The 24,603-nt window shown below is 45.3% G+C and overlaps 2 protein-coding genes and 1 long non-coding RNA gene across 9 annotated transcripts in view; all 3 read right to left on the bottom strand.

Moving 5' to 3' along the window:
• Positions 1-9,192, bottom strand: part of MYO5C (myosin VC) — a 94,265-nt gene extending 85,073 nt beyond the window's left edge. Inside the window, exon 1 of the mRNA XM_059701089.1 lies at positions 8,985-9,192. Within this exon, the coding sequence (XP_059557072.1) occupies positions 8,985-9,011 (27 nt within the window). The 5' untranslated portion in view covers positions 9,012-9,192. The remainder of the gene's footprint in view (positions 1-8,984) is intronic.
• Positions 9,193-12,793: 3,601 nt separating this feature from the next.
• Positions 12,794-14,266, bottom strand: LOC132218824 (uncharacterized). Its single transcript, XR_009449288.1, has 2 exons — positions 14,172-14,266; positions 12,794-13,657 (listed from the first exon to the last, which is right to left on the bottom strand). It is a non-coding gene; the product is annotated as an uncharacterized LOC132218824 (long non-coding RNA).
• Positions 14,267-18,423: 4,157 nt separating this feature from the next.
• MYO5A (myosin VA) overlaps positions 18,424-24,603 on the bottom strand; it is a 209,533-nt gene continuing 203,353 nt past the window's right edge. For all 7 annotated transcript variants that reach the window (XM_059700947.1, XM_059700921.1, XM_059700937.1 and 4 more), the window contains one exon: positions 18,424-24,492. In XM_059700947.1, the coding sequence (XP_059556930.1) occupies positions 24,340-24,492 (153 nt within the window). In that variant the 3' untranslated portion in view covers positions 18,424-24,339. The remainder of the gene's footprint in view (positions 24,493-24,603) is intronic.

Raw genomic sequence — 24,603 nt, 5'->3', positions numbered from 1 at the left:
CCATCTCCCTCTGATCGCTTGCTCCACCCCCCGCCCAAGCCTGACGCCTCTGACTCAGGCTTCAGGCCTGGGCAAGGGGACCATCATATCCCCCCAATCCCCGGCTCAGCCCCCCACCCAGGCCTGATGCCTCGGCCAGAGGAGTTGACCCTCATCACCCTCCGATCACCAATCACCGGATCGGCCCCTTGACCAGGCCTGAGGCCTCTGGCTGAGGCGTCTGGCTTGGGCAGCGGGGACCCGCAGTGGCACTGGCCCCGCGATCGTGGGCTCCACTTTAGGCCCAGGCAAGGGACCCCTAGCTCCCGGGACTGCCAGCTTCGACCGTGCCCAGCTCCCATCGCTGGCTCCACCCCTACTTCCTGCTATCACTGGCCAGGGCGGAAAAGGCACCTGATTCTCCGATCATGGCTGGGGGGCAGGGCAAAGGCGGTCCCAGGGCCGCCTTTGCCCTGCCCCCCAGCTCTTAGCTCCCCCCTGGGTTTCTGATCACTGTCAGTGGCAGGGGGCTTCTTCCTGCTTTCCCTTTCGCCTCCCTGCATTGTGCCTACATATGCAAATTAGCCGCCATCTTGTTGACAGTTAACTGTCAATCTTAGTTAGCAGTTAACTGCCAATCATAGTTGGCAGTTAATTTGCATATAGCTCTGATTAGCCAATGAAAAGGGTATCGTCGTACGCCAATTACCATTTTTCTCTTTTATTAGTATAGATATCTATTTAAAATTGGTTGGATATCAATCATGACTCCCTAAGTTATTTGGGTTGCTTTAATTACTGACAGCTACTTAAGAGCAGAAGCTTGCTGAAATGTAGCATGGGAGGGTAAGACTTGAGAGAGGGAGAGGGAGAGAGAGGAAGCATGACTTGGCAGGCAATGACACATACTCAGATACACCCCCGCCCCCTGCAGATAGGTGGATAGAAGCCTAATAAACACAGACACACCTCTCAGACAGACGCCCACACTCTATGCATCCTTGTTGCCATGGGCTACCATTTTCTACCTCAGGTCTGCTACTGAAAATATTTCTTACTAACCTCATAAAGCTGAAATCATTAACAGAATATCCCAATTTATCACGAATTGGCCATGGAAGGATTTCAGAGCTGAAAGGGCCCATGAAGGCTGTCTGCTCCAGGTGTTCTTCACACACAGAAAGCTGACTTCCGTGAAACGGGGGAAAGAGGTGAAAATGGAGGTGTCCAGGCGGGAGCGCAGAGGGGGCTGCGGCTGACGTCTGTCAAGTCCTCCAAGGAATCCTGGGGTCTGAGAAGTAATGTTCAAATCCCTCAGCCAATCTAAGCCTTTTGTTTTCCTGGTCCCTAAACTGGAGGCCAGAGCGGTCAGTAACCCACCAGATACCACACAGAGAGTCTCAAAGGTGCGGACTCCAGGGGAGCCAGGGCCAGGACTCCTCTTGAACTACTCGTTAACTACACGAGTCTGGCCCTGAAAATAATTCTGATCTCTCCTGAGCATGTGGGGTCTGCAGTGCGGACACATTCTGGGACCATGTGCAACCACCTGTTGAGGGCGCACGGATTCTCCCGGCACTCGGGTTACATTTGTTTCATTGGTTAATTTCAGCTCAAAGTAGTGTTACATGGTAGGCACTATTAGGACGTATGGAACCAAGCGTCTGCTTCTCTTCTGGTGTGAACACAGTGGCCTCCTTGGCCCCCCTGAGTTCCCAGGCCCTCCATCCCCCCCTGGGCCCGGTGCCTCTACCGACAACGCTGCCAGTCATTTAGGCTGAAACCCAGCCTGGTAAGTAAACACACCAAAGTTTACCCAGTTCCACAGAAGTTACACCCATTCGGTCCCTCCCTTCTTCCTCTCATTCCTTTACCCACAAGGCAACACTTCAAACCGGAGGGAGAGCTAACTTTACAGCATTTAGACAAACAAACGCAGTCCCTGCAAACAATGTGACTAGCTCTCATGTGATCTCCCCAGTGTGGTTCCTTTTCCTGAAGCAGGAGCCACCCGACTCAGGCCACCCTCTGGGGCAGGCCCGTCTCCCACACCTTTTCTGGGAATCTTCCCCCAGGCCGGGAGATCGTGGTGTCCCTAAGCCATGGGAGGCTCGGGAATGAGGCAAAGGAACTGACCCTTAGGAAGTGATATGTTCCCAGGAACATGTCCGATCCGCATACCCCACATGCTCACGTGAGAGAGAGCAGCATCTTCTCAGGTTGCCCGCCCATTTGAGGGGTTCTACTGGCATCTGCAGGCCTCACATGATCATGGAATATCACCGGTTTCCACCCCAGCCACCTTTTGGCCTGGAAGGGACTCTACTAGTACATGTTCTGGATCAGCCAGGCCAGAGTGGTGACACAGTGCTCCCTCTCTCCCTCCTCCTCTTCCCTCGTTCCCCAGGGCCCTTCTCAGGCCTCCTCTAGTCCTTCCTGGTCTCTTCTCACAACATGGTTTCCAAGACTGTGTATCACTGAGTCCTCCAGCCCAGCTCTCCCCATGGGTCTAGATCACAATTCTAATTCCCTTCTAGACATCAACCCCCAAATGTGCTCAGACACAAATCCCAAGCTCAAGTGATCATTATGCCTATCTTATCCAACTTTCCTCCTTGAGTCACCCCCTTGTGAATCTGCCCTCTGTCTGCTTCCCACCCAAACCACCAGCAGTTTATAGAGCACCCTGAACTCTTCAAGTCCTTCCACCCCCGAGCCACCCTCCTCCCCCATCACTGAGCAACTGCTTTGAGCAGTCGAGTCAGCTTAAAATCCCCTTCTCTGTGGCACTTTCCCTGGCACCCTCACCCCAGGCAGAGTTGAATGCTTCCTCTTTAGAGCTCTCTCTACCCTTCCCAGGTTTCTGGGTCACTTCCATCTCCCCCACTGACATTTGAACTTAAAGAGCGTTGTCTTTTTGCCCTGGAACCGAATACCATGATTCCCCCCTAGCTAGCACTAGATGTTCAATGAACATCTTTCAACAAAATTTGAATTTGCAGTAGTCCAGTTGCATGAATGAAAGACTAGGTGGTAGTTTAGTCTTTATGTCCTCCCCTTTTTTTACTCATTTGAACTACCCATATATAATACAACAGATAAATCTAATTTTCCAGAGTTGTTGATGATATATAGAAATCTAAAAGCTGCTTAGAAGAGCCAAAAGGAAAGTCATTAAACTGAATTTTGATCTTAGTTTAGCTACAGACCCCAGACTGCTAGTCAAGGCACTTCAAAATAAAAGTGCTGCAGGGGGAAAAAAAAAGATACTTCACATCTGAATTTAAGCAAAACTTCAATGAAGATGTCTGTGAGTTCTTCATGCACAAGTGAAAGAAACAAACAGTTGAAGGATAATAGAATTTGTGAATCTGTGGCTAAAACCAGTCATAACCTGAGTTCTGATGAATGAGTGAGAGTATTTTATGGAAGGTCTTCAGAGGCGCCATAGAGTTCTGGTGCCTCATCTCCATTCATCACTTTCACCAACATCTCAGATGAAAAACACAACACCTGTGCATCAAATATCAGATGAAATATTATTAGCCAAGGATGGTCAGGACTGCTAAAGGTTTTGACAATCTGCAGAACACTAAACAACAAGTTGGAAAATTTAATAGGGATAAATGTAAAATCCAGTATACAGGGACCCAAAATCAACAGTATCATAATAACATCAATATTAAAAAACTTTTATTAAGCATTGTGTGTCAGGTATTTTGCTAAGGATTTTACACAGATGATTTAATCCTTACAACGACTGGTAAAACCTAAGTCCCTTTTATGAATGTGGAAACCCAGGAGGTTAAGTAACTTGTACAGTGTCACCCAGTTAGCAAAGGGCAGAACCAAGACTCAACCTCAGCCACCACCTACAGGAGCAGCTCTCCTTGAAACAAACGGAAAAGGAACTCAAGGCTGGCCTGCACGGAGGGCCATCACAGGAGGTTGCACCCTCCAGTCCCATGGTACTCATGGCTCAGCAGACCAGCTCTAGAAAATAGTGCCACCAAGATAAGATAGATAGCAGGTATTGGAATTCACCCAGAGGAAGGCGGCCTTTATGCTGAGGGTCTGGGATGATGCTGTAAGAGAAAAGGCCGGTGTACTGTCACTCTCCCCAACCTCTCAGCCCCGCCCACGTGGCATTCTCCGCAGCTATCAAGCCTCTGGGCTTCCTTTGTTCTAAATATCTCCATGTCTTCAACTCCTGCCCACAGCCTCAGGTCCCCGCCGCCTTCCTGAGGCTGTCCCATGCCTGGTGCCTGTCTTAATAGCTTCGGACCCCAGTCCTCCACTTCCCTCTCTTCAGCCTGTAACCATGCTCAGGGGTCCCCTTTCGCCCTCACAGTTCTACTGAAAGAGAAGCAATGCCAAGAACCTCCTAGTGGCCAAACCTAATGACGCTTCCTCAGCCTTCATCCCCCTTGACTTTTTGGCAGCTGACTGCCCAGTCTTCAGTTACTGACACACATGGACTTCCTCCCTGGTTTGAAAGGAAGGCCATATAGAAACATATATGTTATATGTTTATGATCACACAGCATATATAATTTTTGTACCCTCATTTTTTATGTAACACAAGCATTTCCCCCATATTGCTAAGAACTCTTCATTAAGTAGCATTTTTAATGGCTTCATACTACTCCATCCTGTAGGTCTTCTATAATTCATCAAATTCTACCCTTTTGCTGGACATTGGGTTTGTTTCCATTTGTTATTAGAAGAAATAATGTGATAAACAACCCGGCGTAAAGGGAGGCTGCTATGAAGTGGATGGACTTCCCACCAGTCCTCTGTGTGGGAGGAAGGTCAGATCTCTTAAAGAGGAGGAAGATGATAAGGCTGTAAAACCAAGGGGATGGTAGTGGGAAGTGTTAAGAACTTAGGCTTTTAATCCTGGCTCCATCACATCTATGGAACCTTAGGCAATTTAACCTGGGTCATTTGTAAAATTGGGATATTGGTTATTCAGATTAAGTAAAAGAAGGCAAATAAAGTTTTGAGGATGGTATCTGGCACATAAAAAGTACTCAGTGACTGAGATAAAAGTAACCATCATCAACATCATCATTTTCATACCCGTAGCTTTTTCTGAGAGCAGAAAAACTCATTCACTCAAGCATGCACACATCAAACACATACTGAATGCCCAGTGCTCCATGTTCTCTAGAAGCTCTTGGTCAACAGGGGAGACAGAGAGCTAATGAGCTGTTAACAGTCATATTAAAGGTGCCTTTTGGAGGGCAAAGATTTCTCAGAAGAGGCCCTGCTCAAATGGAATCTGGAACGTGCAGGCCCGGGTGAGCAAAGGAGAGACAGAGACAGACAAACATTCCGAGCAGGGGGAGGCCAGGTGCCCAGGTGCCCAGGCAGAGGAATGCACTGAGAGGCAGCAAGAAGTCGGTGCAGCCTGTGCCAGGGCAGGAGCTGGCGGGCAGGGGGTGGGAGGTGAGGCAGGGGCAGGACGTCATGGCCGGTTAGCGAGTCTGAAAGTCACGGAGCTCTAGGAGGCCTCAAGAAGAGAATGGCCAGACTGGTTTTTCCCCAGCGTGGAGCTGCTGGGTCAAATGCTGTGGACATTTTAAGGCATGTCGCCACACTGCACTGGAAAAGAGATGGGCTGTTGTATACTTTCCCTGAAGCAACTGCTGCTCTCCCAGGAGTCCCTGTTTCTCAGAACCTCTCTTCCTTGGTTCCGGATGCTGCTGGCTCTCCTGTCTCCTCCTCCCTGCCCTGGCTCTAGCCCCGGCCCCTCTGCCTCCTCTCCCTCCCTGATCAGACGCATCTCCAGGGTCCTGTCCTGGCCCTCTTCTCTCCCTTGGTGAGGCCCCCACTGCCTGGGCTTCAACTCCACCTCTGGGCACAAGACTCCTGGCCCATCCCCTGGAGTCTGCACAAACCTGCAACTACCTGGAAGCCCACCACCACCTCAACCCTGGCAGGGATTTGCCTCAGAGCTTTCCTAAGAAATATCCCCACCACCTGATGTCCCTAGTGCCAACAGTGCGCCCCCACTCTCAGTCACCCGGACGCTAACCTCCATGTCATCCTTGCTCATCCCTCTCCCGCACACACCCCAGTCCAGTCTCTCCTCTCACCTATCTCCACATGCTCTCCAGACTCTGCCTCATCCTCCATTTCCAATACTGCAGTCCCAAGTCTTTCCCGGGCAGTCAAGATGGCCTGACAAATCAACAATGTGACTCTGGCCACAGAGTCCCACGGGCCCTGCTGGCACACCCAACCTCCTAAAACACTGCCCTTGATCCTGTCTCCCCCTCCCCGCTTAAAACCTTCACCAGAGTATAAGGCCCTGGCCTCCCCTTCTCGGCTCTGTTGCCCAGCATGCTCCTCCCTGCCCTCTGCGCCTTAGCAGGCTGGATTACTTGTCATTTCTCATTTCTCACTAATCAGAAAACCCCTCGAGAGGCAGGACTATCACTTAAAAACACACACAACGCTTTCTAACCTTCCCCACACATAAAGCTTTATATACAGAAAGTGTCCAATAAATATTTTATGGGAGAGAGTATGCCTGTCTTCAAGACTATGCAGGAAGAGATTAGACAGCGGCCAGGCAGGTACTGTGTAAAGGGGGTGACTGGGGCAGCCAAGTGATCATGGCGTCGGTGTGGCTGTCACACAGGGATCCCTGAATGGACAGCCCGCCCACCACCCTACTGCGGGGTCACTATTTGCCTGGGTGCAGAAATGAGTTTCAGGTTGTTTTAAAACATTGTGTGGCTAAGATGGTGTGTGGGTTAAATGTGGCTAAGGGTCTCCAGTCACAAACATTTGACTTAGGCCAATCCTGTGGGCTGACATTCTAGGACAATCCACTAGATCTTTAGACTCAGGAGGGTGAATAAAGGGTGAGGTGGGGGGGAAGGGGGGCAAGTGATAGGGAAACAAGGGAGAGGGTTTAGATTTCGTCTAAGAAAGAAATCTTTGATTATTTCACTTCTATGTGGAATTTAAAGAACAATGTAAATGAGCAAACAAAACTGAAACAGACCCATGGATACAGACAACAGACTGATGGTTGCCAGAGGGGAGGGTGGTTGGGCGACGGGGTGAAAAGATTGAGACGTACAGATCGGTAGTTAGAGAACAGTCATGAGGATGTAAAGTACAGCATAGGAAATGTAGTCAATTATATTGTAATAACTATTTATGGTGCCAGGTGGGTACTGGAAATATTGGGGGAAACCCTTTGTAAAGTATATGAATGTCTAACCACTATGCTATCTATACACCTGAAAGTAATACAAAATATTATTGAATGTAAACATTCATTATAAAGTGTATGCTGCCCTGACCGGGTAGCTCAGTTGGTTAGAGTGTCATCCCAATATGCCAAAGTTGTGGGTTCGATCCCTGGTCAGGGCACATACAGGCAGCTACATAAACTCTGAAATTGACACAGTGGGGGGCTGACTGCCCACCTGGAAGGAAGGCAACAGCCTAGGAACACGTGTGCCTACTTGGACACCAAGTGGGTAGGGGCAGCCATTAAGGTTCCTCTGGCTCTGGAATTCTCAGAACAGAAACAGACTCAGATTCTCTATCCATTCAAGCTCATCTCTAGAAAACTCTTCCACATCCGTTTTCCTACACTGTGCCTGGTCCGAGTTAGCATTTCATGTACAGGTGGACAAACGTAGGTTTACAGTTGTAATACAAATAAATAATACAATAATTAATAATCTAAGAATAAACTATGTTTCGTGTACTCACAACTGTAAACCTACAATATTTATGAGGCACTTGGTGATAGGGAGTGGGAGGGATTGTTACCTAAAATGGGTTAACAGTTTTCTCTGTCCTCCACAGTATCTTCCAAGAAAGGTTTTGTTCAAGAACTTTTTCTCTTTTTTTTACCTCCAGTAAATTGAAGACCAAAGAAGCACTGTTGGCTATCTGATGGCTCATATTCTCATTGGTAAAACTAGCCCAGAACAGAGGCAATTCAAACACTGTCCATTTAGAACACTAACTTAGTTAATGGAAACACATGCATTAGATGGGAAACGTCTGTTACTAATTAAACAAGGTAGAAGAAAAAGATTGCTCAGACTACTGAAATATTTACTTACAATGATTGTTTCCATCTATAGCAAAAGTGTCTTTAAATATAAAGAGAGGGCATGTGTCAGGACAAATGAATGGGCTGTAGTCTCATCAGTTTGAATCCTGGGGATAAGGGTATAGTAGGAGGAATGGCTTTATGGCGATTGAAATGGATTTTTTTCCAAAGGGCCAACACTTTCACACTTTTTATCCCAATTATTAGCCAAGGTCATCTCAGAGAGTTCTGGACACCGTCCTTCCCCCCTAAAGTGTGGAGCCCTCGACCCCCACGGGAGATGGAAGGTGGTGTACACACGCAAAGCACCACCTCCTTGTTGAGTGAGGAGCCCGGGTCCCTAGCAGCCCCCAACCTCTAGGGTGAGGCCTGGGCCACCCATCTCGGCTGCTGCGGCTCTGGCCTCGGATGAACCCAAACACGCGCGCAGCCGGGAGACCCAGCAAGTCTAGCAGCAGCAGCCTCAGCACCGCGCTCTGAGCTTCCGAGCCCAGTCGTCAAGGGGCTCCCAGGAGGCCGGGGGGTGATGGATGCGATTATTCTCCCGCGGCTGAGATTTCCACGTGCTCGCGGGCAACAGCCTCCACCTGTGGCTCGGGAAGAGGGTCGGAGCGACGCGGAGACGGGCCTGACGCGCGACCCCTGGAGCCCAGGCCCCTGTGACACTCGGTCTTCCCGTCCCGAGGGGACCCAGGCTCGAGGGGCGCCTTTCCCACGGACAGGGACGGGTCTCCGGGCGGGGGGGGGGGGGGGTGCCGTTCCCGCGCCCTCATTCCCGGGCTCCCCGCGGCCCCTCCGGCCCACGGGCGCGCCAGGCGCACAGGAGCGGCCGGGCACAGGTACAGTCAGCACTAGCGCCCGCCGCTTCCTTCCCGGCTCCTTCCCTCCCGGCCTCCGCCCCCCGCCCCCCGCCTACCTGCGTGTACAGCGCGGCCACCGCCATGAGCGAAGGCGCCTGGGCAGCTCGGGGCCGCGACGGGGCGACGCGCGGGGCTGGGCCAGCGGCTCTGAGGCCCCGGGAGGTGGCCGTGCGGGGCGCCGCGTCAGCAGCGCCGGGCCGTCCAGCGGCAGAAGTTTCCTGCGGATCCACAAACTTCCCCGAGGGCTGCGGCCCGAGGAGGGAGGTGCGATTGGTCCCTCCGGCCCGACTCCTCGCCGCGATTGGCCGGGGCGGGGGCGGGGCAGGGCGCGGCCCTCCTCCCGGTGAGTGTCTGCGGGGAAGTGCGTCCACCTGCGGGGCGAGCGCCCCTCGGAGAACCAGGCGGAGCGCGCCGCGCGGTCCCGCCCGCAGGGAACAGGTGTGTCCCAGGTTGTCCCGGCCCAGGCTCCTGCTCCCTTGAGTCGCTGCCTGTTTACTGTCAAGAGCAGAAGGACATGACCGTTTCCATAGAAAACCCAAGAGAATCAACAAGCTTGTGAGAGCTCAGCCAGGTGACCATATTCAAAATAAAATATAAAAATGAATAACTTTCCTTGATATCCGCAATAACCATTTAGAAAATACGAAGAAAGTAAAATAGGAAAATAAGATATTTATAAGATCAACGAAAATACACAGTGTCCAGAAATTACACTAACAAAAACGCACTTGGCCTTTGTGCAGAAAAATGCTTAAATTTCCCTTCCTGGGCATAAAAGACCTTAGTAAATGGGGAGACATGTCATTTTCATGGATGGGACTATTTAATATTGTACAGGTGCCTATTCTACCCAAATTAATAATATATAAGCCTAATATATTTGGAACAAAAACCCTAGCAGGACTCCTGGACAATTGTACGATTGGTTGACATTTCTTATGGTCTAAAGTCCCATCCTGGTTGAGCACCAGCCTCTGGAAAGTGCGTGGACCGCTGGAAAACCTCTGCGAGATGGCTCAGCAATGTTCCGAAGTTTTCAGTGTGCAAGTCTGGCACTTCTTTTACTAAACTGATTCTCAGGCAAATTATTCTTTTTTTATGCTATTATGAATGTATATAAATGATTTCTTAATTTCACTTCCCAATTGATTATTGCTAATATATAAAATATAATTGATTTTTGTATATTGATCTTATAGCTTGTGACCTTTCCTGCATTTATTATAGTAATTTTTTGTGGATTCCTTAGGATTTTCCACATACAAAATGTCATTTGCAAGTGAATACACTTTTAACTTTCTTGTCAGCCTAGTTGCATGTATTTTTGTATGTGCCTATTGAGTTGGCTAGAACCACCAGCACAGTGTCGAGTGGCAGTGGTAAGAACAAATAGACATCCTTGCCTTGTTCCCAATCTAAGGGGGAAAGCATTCCACTTTTTGTTTTGTGTGGGGGTTTTTTGGCATTAATTATAAGGTTAGCAGTAGGTCTTTCCATACATGAAGTTCCTTTTATTCCTAGCTTGTTATGATATTTGCTTTTTTCAATATTGAATGGAATTGATATATTTTTCTCTTTTTTTCTCAACCTGTGTTTGTTTTTTAATCTATAGACAGCAATACAGTTGGGTCTTTTTTGTTGTTGTTATTGTTGTTGCTGTTTTGTTTTTTAAATCCAGTTTCACAATCTCTGCTTCTGGTGGAAGTGTTTAATCCATTCACATTTAATGTAACCATTGATATGGTTGGATTTATGATTGACATCTTTCCTATATGGCTGAGGTCTTTTTTATTTCTCTGCTTCTCTTTTACCGATATCTGTGGCGATAGATTTTTTTAGTGTATCATATTAATTACTACCTTTAAAAGAACTGTATTTCTTGAGTTGATTTTTTTAAATCCTTACCCGAGGATATTTTTTCCATTGATTTTTAAACAAAGTGGAAGAAAGGGAGGAGGGAGAGAGAGAAACCTTGACATGAGAGGAATACATCGACTGGTTGCCTCCTGCTTTGCCCAAACATGAAACTGAGGTATGTGCCCTGTACGTGCCCTTGACCCTAAGACCCTTTGGTCCTCAGGCTGTCGCTCCCAACCACTGACCCAAACTGACCAAGGCTCTTTGAGTTAAATTTTTAGTTGTACCTCTCTAGGGACTAACTCATGCATTTGAACTCATACTTCAGTTTAATACTGTATTACTTTCCTACAGCTGTTGTAACTGTTATGCCCAGAGTTCGGGGTCCCCAATAATCCACCAACAGGGAGCCTCTTCCGATGCAAAAGCAGAGAGTCTTTAATACAAGCTTGCTTGGTCCCCCCCCCCCCCCGCCTCCATTACTGGATGCAAGAGAAAGCCCCAAGTTCCAAGAGAACAAAGGTTATATAGGGCTAGTTATTTGGGTGGGCTTAGGGGGTGACGTGGGTTACAGAGATTGGTCATTTAGGTCAGGGTTTTTCATCAGGGTCTTACAGCACAAAGGTCAGGAAGTGACCAGCACATTCTGAGGCTTGGGCTGTCCCCCACTATAGCCTTATCAGGACCTTAGCTGCATTCCTGGAGCTTCATTGGTCCACTCAGGTGGTGGTTGGGGGAGTTAGGTCAATACCAGCATTCTTGTGGTCACTCAGAAAAGGAGGGGGCTTGGGCTGAGGGCCCAGCCCTACAAGGCAAGATAGGGGAGAGGGAGGGGAGTATGTTTCTGCTTTGTCCTTTCATTCCCCCCTTGTCTTGGAACTTACGGCTCAATCATGAGACAGACTGCATTTCTATTCCACCGCTGCCAGAGGCCCGTACTGGGCATACAGAACTATTAACTGAACTATCCCTATAAGCTTAACAAATGGTCCGGTGGAAGGGAAAGAAACCATTTTAGCTTTAACAACTTCTATTGAAATAGGAGTTTTCTTCTTAAAATTCCTCCATGGATATTAAAAAGCCAAATCAAGATTAATTTATTTACTGTCCTGATGTTTGCATAAACACAACAAGAATGGTAACTGACTACCTTTGCTGGAATTTCATGGTTGAACCTTAATGTGCCCCCTAGGGCCAGGAAGCCAAGCCATCCAGCTGCCATCAGGCCTGCCTGCAGTATCTGCTGAGTTAGGTGAATCCCTCACCTGTAGCAACTCCACCTGAGCCCACGCTCCAGGCTTTAAGGCCCATCTCAGTAGCCCTTCTACTTGTTGCAGCCCAGAGTGTGTGGGGGTTCCGCAGGGACGCAGAGGCATCTTTACTGCTCCCCTTCTACTCTTACCAACCGCCAGTGATGGTAGGGCATGGGCCTGACGCTCCAGCGCCAGCCATCTTCAGGGCTCTCAAGCAGGATACCAGGCTTGCTTCGTGGTATTTTTACTGGCTTTAAGTCTTTAGAGCTCAGACAGGGCTCTTTAAAACATGATACTCCAGTCAAAGTTTTCTGTTAATAAAACCATTATTAGGAACCAGTCTTATTGGATTTATGCAAAGAAATGTATTGCCATGATTCATTTAGCATTGCCAGATTTTGGAGGAATTATATAAGGAGAAAAACATACTGATCTACTCTAAGATTTTCTGACTTTCCTTGCTAATTCCTTTTCATGGATTTAAAACAAAACAGTAACTGTTGGTATAAAACCTTTTTTTCTATGCATAATCATGCCTCAGATCTTTTATTTTAAACAGGCTTTTTTCCAGCTTTACTACTCCTGACATGGGCATGGTGACTCAGGCCTGCAAGACAGTATTACAGGCTGCCAACTGTTAGCTGTCTCTAAACAGAGACCAAAACCTGATGGGTACCCTTCCCTGCCCAGTTGGGCACCTGCCCTCTTGGCAGCTAGACACCCTTTATTTTTGGGGGTCACCTCATACAGCTCCCTTTCAGGACAGCCAATATACATTCAAACCTGCAAAAGAATCAAAGGTTAATATAACATATTAATACAATGAAACATAATATTGGCATCATGGCCGCTTCAGGCAGCCAAATCTTCCGCTATTAAACATGTGATACTAAAGTCTATTTCTGATCTTTCTATGAATTGTCCTTGTTATTTTGGAGCCATGCCCATGAAGGTGCAGGCATTATTTAAATTTATTTAATGTTACCAGCATCAGGCAGGTCAAGCACGCCGTAGCTTGAGATTGAGCGGGTTGCGTTGATCTCAATCGATGCTCCATTTGGTGATGAAGTCTTTCCAAGTCACGGATGGGTCCGCTGACCGGACGTGAGTGTAATGGACCCAGGTGGCAGTGCCGTCTACCTTGAGAGCAGTGGGGGTTGTCAGCACCATAGTGTAGGGACCCTTCCAACGTGGCTCTAGGGTCTCCCGGCGGTGCCTTCTGACGTAGATCCAGTCTCCTGGTCTGTGCTGATGAGGAGTTTGGGTTGGGCTGGTCTCGTAGATAGCGTGGAGGCGCGGCCAAATGTCCTCGTGCGCCCTCTGGAGCCTTCTCAAGGAAAGAGATAGTTAAAGAAAAGGGTTTTATAGGGGGTGGCCTGCCAAACATGATAGGAGAGCCACCCAGTCCCCGCCAGTCTCCGAGTTAGGTTCCTCCTTTTTTGGAGAACTTCAAAGTCCTGATGGCTTCTAGGTAACCCTGTTTATTAGTTACAGCGCTCTGATTTCTTGCCTTTCTACCAGTTCCCTTTGTGGCAGAGCAGCAACGAGGCCTCTTTCAAGGGAGTGCGCTAGAAGTGGGTATCAGCCCCTCCTTTGCTAGCAGCAACAGGTACCAAACCCTTTCAGTACATTTGACCAGCTTCATTCCCGCCCACCTTTACAGATTCTAAGGCCTATTGTTTTCCTTTAACCAAAAGCTAAATGACACTGGCCTGTATTATTTAATTCAGCACAGGCAGGGGGAAGGGCCCATGAAATCTCTGCCCTGAGGAACTGTGAGCCCCACTTTTAAATGTCCCAATCAGACTAGAAAAGTCACAAATACCTTTTAAATCTACCTCAGAATTTCAAAGTCTCAACCTAGCATAGAATATTACATAGCAAATCAAAGTTCCCAGCAAACAAACAGACAGATGTTTACTAGTTAGGCGGGCTGATTCCACCTCTGACAGAGAGCAAGTGCCCTTGGGGAAAGATCCCAGTGGCCACTCAAGGTACTTTGCTATCGGTCAGAGCACTCAGCCTTAAAGAAATCAAGCGTGTGCCTTTTTTCCCCACAGACTTTTACATTTATATGAACAAATAACTATACCCAAGTAGACATATAAATTTTAAATAAATATTTACATTTACCTTTCAGTGAACAAGTACCTTTACAGTCTTGAGATTTTGAGCAGATAACAGGAATATAGCCCAAGTCCCCTGATGGGGGCCTGACAGGAACAGATGTGGAGGCCTCCCTTCTCACGTCCCAGGACGGGATTTTTGACCTATGTCTCATCCAGATAGAAATGGTACTCATATTGAACAAGGAAATCAAGACTAAAGAGACACAATAACTAGATATATGTCTCATTAAGAACTTTGAGGTGCATGCCACATTTATATCATAAAATATCAACAAATCAGTTTCAGTTGTGTTGAGATACAGAACAAGTCCCTTAGAGATTCTTGATAATCTATATCAGTAATTCATTTATACAATCCCCTAAAAGTTAAAGAGGAAGGAAAGAACCATTCAATGTCCTTCAAGAGGATTTTGGTAAAACAACAAAATCGACAGATTAAACACATTGGAAAACCAAGGCCAGAAGTACCCTCTGACGTTTCAGGGGTACCAAGGAAGGAGAAGTTAGGCCACATCCAGCTCTTTTTACAATCTACCATTAGTGACCAGTCCCAGCTCACTGGTTTATTATTCATTTAATATTTTTTTTCTTTTATTATATCAAGGCCATGCTTTTCAGGTAGCTAGAATTTTTAGCCTTAATTTTTAGGTGATTAGCAATACATTCAAAAAAAATTTTTTAAGAGGCATAGAAATTTTACTAAACAATTTTAAATAATAAAAATACATATTTAAGTAATAAGGACAGATCAATTTACAGAAGCAGAGACAGCATACAATTTAAACCACAGCTTTGGGTAAACACATTATCTAGAACCTAGGTTAAACTTAGGCATATCCTGGGTCTCCCGAACACTGAGTTGGCAAGTTAACTGGAGCCCTTTAAGATCAGTATGAAACCACAGTTTCTACCTGAAATAATTGTACTTTAGAAATTGGATTACTGCTATCAGTTTTTTTTAAAGACTTTGACATAACCTTTAATTGTCCTTAGTTTAAGGAAAGCAGGGTTTTCTAGATTTAAGAGATTGGCTTAAAAATAAATCCCCGAGGCAAGCACACTTCCTGCCCCATCCACATTTCTGCAGCAAAACTCCCCCTTAAAGCTCCACCCCTTGACTAAATCAGAGGGAGGGGCCTTTGCTGTTTAAATTGGTTCTTGTATTAAAAATCTTCAGTTGAGGTTATAAAATTAATCCTCCCTTCTCAATCAGACCAATAAGCAAAGGCATTTAGTTATTATAATTATAGAACTTTTCCCAATTCAATCTGAACCTTAAACTTTTAGCTGGCAAGTCAAGTTTTCAGCATTTCTTAATCAGTAACATTTTTAAGAATAAACTTTAAAAATGCAAGACATTTTAGCATTTGTTCAATTTAGCAAACTCCCAAAGCCTTGGGCTGCCTTTGACTGGAAACAGGTAACCATTAAAATGCAAATTAGTTACATTCTTTCTCCCAAGGATGAGAAACTGGGAAGCAAACCGGTTTTCAGAAGTTGCCACTGGCGGGAAATTTCCGCGCACCTGCTTGTTCTGTTGGGGGAAGGGAGGTTAGCCCTTCCTCCATTAAGAAAAGCTTTCTTAATTAACAAAGGACCAGTTTTTTTGTTTTTTGTTTTTTCCCTTTGGAAAAACTGTTTTTTATTATGGAAATGCTAATCTTGCTGCTAGAATTTAGCTAGCATCTTTTTCCCCTGATTAGTCTTGGGATCCATCCTGCACATTTGAAAGGAGATTCCAGCTTAAAACTCTATCCAAAATTGGATGGTGTGCACATTAGTTTTAAGCCAGCTTTTCTCCCCACACGTGCACAGAAATCCCAGACGCATTTACTTGGGGAGGGGGTGACCTGTTTTTACAGACCTTCACTCAGACAGCCGCCTGACTGCCACACAAAGGAGGGGGGAGGGCAGTCCCCCTCCCTTCACACTTGCACATTTTCACCAGACATTCATTCAGAGTTTAAACAATAATAACTTTCCAACTTCTGAGAGAGCTCTACAGCCTCCCCCAAGCTTCTTGAAATGATCTATCACAATACCCAAAGGAGCAGTCTGAGTCCATCATAATGTCCATCCAGCAAGTCCACAAAATAAAACAGAAACACAAACAACTAAAGGGCCCCCAAAAAGTACAGTCTTCCAATTTCATGGAAGCAAAAACTAAAAGCTAGACGATGGCTGCATGCCAACCAGCAGGAGCGACCCGCCTTGTCTCAGATAGAGGGGTTCCTACAGACCTTCTGACTCCGCGGAAGCAAAAATGCACCCCTTCAGATGGAGGATTGAGGCATCCCCCGACTCCTCCTGCCCTTGATCCCCCTGTGTGTCCACACTTTAGATCATTGCGGGTGATTACGATTACAGATTTCAGAAGTGAACTCACACAGGACAGATACAAAACACACAACGACACAGACACCTACCGCAGTCAGTAGACTCTCCAGAGTGGGGCCCCCCTTGGGTTTTGGGGATCCCGGACAAGCCCACAAATGTTATGACCAGAGTTCGGGGTCCCCAATAATCCACCAACAGGGAGCCTCTTCTGATGCAAAAGCAGAGAGTCTTTAATACAAGCTCGCTTGTTTCCCGCCCCCCCCCCCCCCACCTACATTACTGGATGCAAGAGAGAGCCCCAAGTTCCAAGAGAACAAAGGTTATATAGGGCTAGTTATTTGGGTGGGCTTAGGGGGTGACGTGGGTTACAGAGATTGGTCATTTAGGTCAGGGTTTTTCATCAGGGTCTTACAGCACAAAGGTCAGGAAGTGACCAGCACATTCTGAGGCTTGGGCCGTCCCCCACTATAGCCTTATCAGGACCTTAGCTGCATTCCTGGAGCTTCATTGGTCCACTCAGGTGGTGGTTGGGGGAGTTAGGTCAATACCGGCATCCTTGTGGTCACTCAGAAAAGGAGGGGGCTTGGGCTGAGGGCCCAGCCCTACAAGGCAAGATGGGGGAGAGGGAGAGGAGTATGTTTCTGCTTTGTCCTTTCAGTAACAAAGTACCACAAACTGGGTGGCTTAAAACAACAGAAACATATTCTCTCAGAGCTCAGAGTGGGGTTTTACTGCACTCCACTCCAATTAAGTGAGCCCCCCCAAGGCAAAGCTGCTGGTTTTCACAGCTCCCCAGTTGTGGCAGAACTACCACATGATCTGAACTGGGGGAGGGGAGGAGGATGGAGTAGCCCCAGGCAACAATGTCAAATTCCATTGTTCTTACCCAGAGTTCACTGGTTTTTCATGGATAACCATTACTAATTTGTTGTATGCTATTGATCAATTTATAGAGCTCTAAAATTGTTGTTTTTGAGGAGAGACTTTGTTGAGCTCCTTCCTCAGTCTGCCATACCAGGTGGCAAAAGTCTGCTGAAAAATAAAAATTTATTGCAATATAGTTCTCATACTATAAACTTCACCCATTTAAAGTATACAACTCAGTGGTTTTTAATATAGTCACAGATATGTTAAACTATCACCACAGTCAGTCAACTTTAAAACATGGTCATCTCAAAAAGAAACTCCAATGCTCTTTACCGGTAGCTATCACTCCCTATTCCCTCAGTACCCTCTACTCCTAAGTGCAGGTAGGCAACCACTTATCTACTGTATGTCATTTCTCTTTTTTCCTTAATTAGCCTGGCTAGAGGCTTATCAATTTTTTATTGATCTTTTCAAAGAACCAGTTTTTTTTTTTTTAATTTCACTGATTTTCTCTATTGGTTTCCTGTCCTAAATCTCATTAATTTCTGCTCTAATTGTTATTTCTTTCCTCCTTCTTATTTTGCACTTAATTCATTCTCTCTCTCTCCTCTCTCTCCTTTTCTCCCTCCCTCCCTCTCTCTCTCTCTCATTTCCTAAAGTAAAAAGTTATATATTTGATTTTAGGGCCTTCTTTTTCCCTAATACATGCAGTCTATGCTATAAATTTCCCTCTAAGTACTGCTTTCTTTGCACACCTCACATTTTGATAAGTGGTATTTTCATTTAGTTCACAAAATTTTTAAATTTCTCTTGAGATTTCTTCTTTGACTCATGTGTTATTTAGAAGTGTGTTGTTTAATCTCCAAGTATTTAGAGATTTTTCAACCATTTTTCTTGTCATTGATTTCCAGTTTAATTCTGTTTTCATCTGAAAGCATACATTATAGAACTTCTGTTTTTTAAATTTTAAAGGTGGTCCAGAATGTGGTCTATATTGGTATATATTCCATGTTTCATGTGTTGTGGGTTTATTTATAAGACAACAACAAAAATCCTTTATATCCGTATCTTTATTTGAACAATTTTCTATAATTAGCTAGGAGAATACAGCATTAATGACACACATTTACTCAGTACAACATTAGACAACTACAAATTTAGAGCTTAAACATCAATCTGATATTGTTTTGGTTTCCATCTTAGCACTAGGTGATATCTAGTGAAAAACCCATGTTTCAAAGGCTTTTGTTAAAATGAGGTGAATTATTAACTTATTTTTAAAAACTACATGTGAGATATGCTGGAATGGGTTCCCTTTAAAACTAGAGTTGGTTGGTAATTCCTTCATTTCTTAGTACTTCTGCTTCCTTTGTAATGGCTGAATACTGTACCTAAAAACTTTTCCAGGTCCAAGAAAAAAACTGTTTGGAAAATTGCAATGTTCAATTTCATTTTAGTTAAAAGGCATATCCATTTCACCGTAAATTAACAATTTAAAGTTAATAATTAAAATGCAATATGTTAAATGTCATGAGCTCATTTCTGTGCAACACTGTTAGAGCAATTAAAATTTCCAAGACACAAAAATGTCAACCTTACTCCAGGATTCCACAGAAATACATAACTAGGAATCATAAATTACAACACACACATATCCACATTTAATGGGGAAAAAATCAGCATTTGTTGGGAAAAAATTAAATGGCTCAAATGATTTAGAGCGCCTGAAATGTGAGCTAAAATCTTACAACATATGGCAACAATAAGACATTTGAAATTATTGTCTGAAAAATGCATTAAAATGTACTTACCTACCAAGCATTGAATTATACATTCCGGTTTCAACTCAAAAAACATTTTTCTTTCAAATATTTCAGGCAATATTACAGTACTAAAAAGGTTAGTCATTTTCAGATATTTATGACTCTACTAACACCCATTAAGTTAAGCTAACGAACATTTTAGCTAGACCGAATTATAAAATTAAAAAATGTATAAAACACATTTTGGCAGATATGTTACACAGTACTTTTCTGTTTCTGATCTTCTGAAAACGCACTAACTCCAGGCTGATTTAATTTAGGGTAATACAATGGGTTCGAGTTTATAGCATATTTTCTTGTTTTCAATCTTTTATAGTACCGGGTTCTTAAAAAATATTTTTAAAGAATGTCCATGAAAAGTTTTACAGTGGTACTCTTTACCTTTTTATTAAGAAAAGGCCGTGGAAAACAAGCCATTTAAATGCTACCAACAATCTAACATTTCTTCCATACGTTCATTTGCTTACTTGTGACCCAGAGTCCTACCACCTCTTGACCCCCAAACTCAGGAAGACTTTCTAAGCCCACATTCCATTGGCTCTGAGACTCTTGCTGCCCCAGAGTTCTACTACCTGTTTGGAAATAACAGAAAAGAAAGGAAGAAGTCACAGGTGGGGGAGGAGCATGCAGATGCGGGGGGGGGGGGGGGGGGGGAAGGAATTAGTGGTTGGAGGCCACACCCAACCAAAACCCTCCCAAGACCTTGAGAAACAGGGCTTGATATTTTCTCCAGGCAAGACATCCCAGTACAGAGGGAAAGTTTCAGAGAACTTAAGGCAGCTCCAGGAGGGAAGGGAGCAGGGGTTAAGGCGGCCCTCACAGCACGGCCTGAGAAGAAATGACGCTGCCCTTATCCATGAACGGAGGCCACAGCAACACACAGCCTCCCTAACACGCACGCATACAGCACACCTCCTAGCTGCAAAGTAGACACTGGCAGCATGCACACACGGTAATGTCTCCACACGCCCTGACTTGTGCATGGCCTTGTGGGGATAGCGCTCAGAAGCACCCAGGGGCTTGGCCTGCAGCTGCAGGTTCCCCAGGGGCTGCGCAGCTCACTGGTGGCTCCAACAGCTCACCTGCTGACTCTAACAGAGGGTGTGTGTGGAGAGTGACCTTCCTCATTGCTTTGGGAGGCGTTCACTGCTCTCCATCAGGCTGAGACAGCCTGCTACTAATTAGTGACCTAAACACAGTGTTGCACCCTCCAGGGGAGCACTGAGTAATTACAGAGCCAAGCCTAGTGGCAGCAGGCAACTGTGACAGAAAGAAAACCACTGGCTCTAGGTGCTCTGTCTCGTCAGCACAAAGAACTCGGCATTGCTCAGTGCTCAGCTCCCATATGCCAGCTGCCAACTCTGATAAGAAGAAAGAGCACCTCTTGCTGACCCGGGGCCCCCACAGGTACCGAGGAACAGATGTAACCTCAGGACTTGCCGCTGCTGTGGGGCGAGCAGTTGGGGGGCAGGGCAAGTCTGACGGACCTCTCTCATGTCACCATCAGCAGATGACTGCAGCCACAGTTCTCCCTTCCAGTGCTGCTGTGAGGACACAGTGAGGTAACGAGAAAGCACGCTGGAGGAAAGCAGAGCCAGATGCGAGGTCTGTTCTACAGAATTTAAAGGTCAATCACTGATTTTTGCTGTTTTATCCTAAGTAGTTGAAGTTACCCAGAGGATACTTGATTTTGCCTCCTGGGGAACTCTATGAACTGGTGACTGTGTGTGTGTGTGTGTGTGTGTGTGTGTGTGTGTGTGTGAGAGAGAGAGAGATAGAGAGAGAGAGAGAGAAGAGAGAGAAGAGAGAGAAACACTTCTCAGATGGTGGCAGTTGCCTCTTTACCTAGTGTTACCAGGAAAGTAATTTCTCAACAATCACTGTACTGAGATTCTAATAAATTATTTTCATAGTTCCCCCGACTGTTATGAAAAGATTTGCTCTGTATTATACATACTTACCCAGAAAGAGCCAACTCTCAACTATCCACTGAAATAAAGCAAATCGTACCAACTGATCCCAACCCCCAAATCTCCTTTAAGTTGGCTTTGGAATATAGGGTATGCACTTTATCCTGACAAAAGAAGTGTCAGGTACATGGGGATTTTTCAAAACTTCCAAAGGAATCATGAAGCCACATTTGTGGATCTTAAACCATATTCATCTTCCCCATCTTTGTAGTTACTCTCAGGTGGATCAAAGCCTTAACCTAAGAAAAGCTACAAGAAGGGAAACTGCTTCTAATTTTTCAACTACGAATTCCAAGGTGCGAGCTGAATCTAGATGTGAGTGGGGAGTATTGAGAAGGGCTTAAGACAGTGAAATGCTATTCTTTCAAGATTTTTCTTTGAATTCCTAATGTGTGTCATAGAGGAATTATGAGAAAGTAAATTAGTGATAATGTTAAAAATGTACTACAGAGAAGGAGAACAGGTTTTACAGATTTGCTTCAAGGTAAGCCACCAGGTGGGCCAGGGGTCAGCTGAGGACTGACTCCATCCACTGCTGCCTTCAACGCAGTCAGAGTGGAGATGGGATACACGGACTGCTTGACAGAAGGGGAAGAGCGAAGAGATAAATGGGCAGGTGGAAGCAGCCGGAAGTGTGTGCAGCTGCATGAGAAAGTGTGGGTGGACATCAGGGCGGGTGAGCAGTCCTCAGACCAGTGTTGCATCCTCAAGTAGCAGTTGTTACCAGGCCATGGGGTCCCTGCTTCAGGTACTCTTGTTATGACTAATGGTCTTTAGGCTGCTAGGAGAAGTTAATTCCCACCCCCCCCCCCCCGGGTCCTGGGAGCCCTGGAACAGCGGAACTTTGTGTGGCCGTCCCTGAACAGGCCCTCCGGTCCAGCAGGGGACAGGCCGCAGCACTGTCCAGCAGAAGGACAGCAGTCCGGGGAGAGACCAAGGCCATGACGAGAGACGCTTTAGGATGCGAGCTGTCTGGGAGCAGGAAAAGGGGCTGCAGGCAGTGGGACCCACGGCGCATCCTGAAGACCTGACAAGACTGAGGGTCGCATGGACATGCCCATGGGCATGCTGCACAGGACTGAGCTGGGGAGGTCGGGGCTTCGCTGGACAGCCTACCCATGGTGGCATTTTGTTGTTAGCATCTCCCCACTCAAGTCCCATCTATGCTCTTAGACTATGACACATTCAGTACTAACCACCTGGTCATCAGTACACTGTTCACTGAAAACCACAGTGACAAACCAGGCAAAACTGAGAGAATCTGATTGAATTAGTGATGTTTTGGGTTGGTTTTGCAAATAAATGTATCCAATTGAATACAGCAGTATGTGATTCAATAAAAATCACCAATTAACTTTCTAAAAGCATGGACATAGATCATGCACATTGAAGAAAGGTTATAACTAAACAGATTTGTGATATTTTTATTAATCCCTCAGACTTAACAGGCACCGAACACTGGTCTCTACATCAGAGGATAAACTTACTGAGGAACTACAGCTCATTTCTCTAGGACCTTAGCGCCGAGAGGAGAGATGTTAGACATGGAAGGGACCTTAAGAGTCAGTTGTCCAATCCTCTTATTTATAAAAGAGGAATTTGAGGCCTAAATAAGTTAACAGATAGTATTTATCTTTTAATAACAATCTTTATCACTGGTTCTAAACGGTGTGACTTCCATTAATAATATTGCACATATTTTAATAAGATGCATTTTTATAAACCATCTGGGAGTTAAATTATATAAATCTATGATTGCAATGAAGAACCAGAGTTTCTGATGAAAGCTAAGGATTTGTGTTTGCACAACCTGAAAGATTTATATATAAGATTTCTAAGGAAAAAATGCAGAATATGTTTAATTAAAATTTTGGGGTGAAAACATAGAATCTGGGTCTTAAGAAGCCCAATCCCCTGTAAAATTCAGCAATCTTCTAATATTTCTTAGATAAGTCAAAGTATTTCTAACACGATGCTCTTTAAAGTATCTAGAGTTACTGAGAACATTTATAGAAATTGCAAAGGCTAAAAAAAGGAATCATAAGTATTCATTATACACCTTCTTTTGCATAATTTATAAGATAATCAAGGTTTCAAGACCAGAATCATGAATATTCTGACAATGCTCTCTAGATAGTGACTGAGATTAATTCTTAATAAATTAAGAAGAACGGAAACCTGTCAAAGTTGACTGTATGCATTGCAGAAATCAGATCTGGGAACTAAAAATAAGTCACTTCACAGAACACTGTACCCTGTTGTGGTATCCACCAGGGAAAAATAATGAGCACACCACTGTAATGTGTCCTGAATAAATAATGACACCAACAACTGCCGTCTGTCTAATCCTGCCCCTGAATGTCCAACATTTTGTCATATTACTACAGGACTTTCCAGTGTCTGCTACTTGTGCAGGTGAATCTGTAGATGTTTGCAAAGAATCCAGTTAAAACTGATCTGATTGTACTATAAACAGAGTTGATAAAAGAGAAGCTTATTCTCGTAGTACCTAACAAGAATACCGCTTACATGTTAAAGAACCCAGTATATAGCAGCAGTTTAAGATGCTCAGGAAACTACAGTGCAAATGGACTTCTATGCTATACAGTAAACCAGCATTTTCTTAATATCGCTACATCATAATGACACATAAAGGACGTTACTTGTCCAGCTATTATACCTACTACAGTTGATTTCTGTGATCCAGTTCAACATCACCATGATTCCTAAACCGATATGATATTATATGGTATGTTCTCAATAGTGATTTTTCTTCTGGTTACATAGAGGAGGTTCTCTGTGGGTACCTTCCTAACAACCACTCATATCTGGAATTTATGGTTTTTTATACCATTTAGATGTACGTAGTGCTAAGGATTTAAAATAAATGCTGGCAACTCAAGATACATTTTCCCCTTCCTTCCATCGTTCACCTGCATGTGAACTCGGGGTACCTAATGGGCAAGGGTGCGCGGTGCTACAGGTAACAGCACGAAGGAGTGTGGCTTTCTTTCCGAGGCGATGGAAGTATTCTAGGGAGATTTCCAGTTAATGACCTCTTGTTTGGAAGATAATGACTACATCTTCTTTAAAAATGTGTTTCAGTAGCTCACTGGAAGTGATGGGTTCTTATTTCAGGCAAGAAATGCATTGTCCTTTGGCCTCGACGTGGCTGTCAGACCCGGGCGATGAAGCCCAGGCCCAGGCTGGCGGGGATCTGGATGGTCTCCAAGGCGAGGGAGGACGGGTTGAAAGGAAAGGTGACGGGAAAGATGTGTTTAGCATCCATGAGCAGCTGAGGAGAGTCCTTCCTGTCTCGTAAACGCATCTAAGAAGGTTAAAAAACAAAAAAAGCAGAGCATCAATTCTTTGAATCTATAAAGAAAATTTTCTCCTGCTAAAAAGCCTACCCAAACTTCCCCAACAAATGAAGAACGTT

This window comes from Myotis daubentonii, chromosome 1, assembly GCF_963259705.1.
Source record: "Myotis daubentonii chromosome 1, mMyoDau2.1, whole genome shotgun sequence".
In the NCBI taxonomy this organism is placed as follows: Eukaryota; Metazoa; Chordata; class Mammalia; order Chiroptera; family Vespertilionidae; genus Myotis; species Myotis daubentonii.
Note: the sequence above shows the minus strand (reverse complement) of the source record. Positions and strands in the feature narration are given on the sequence as shown.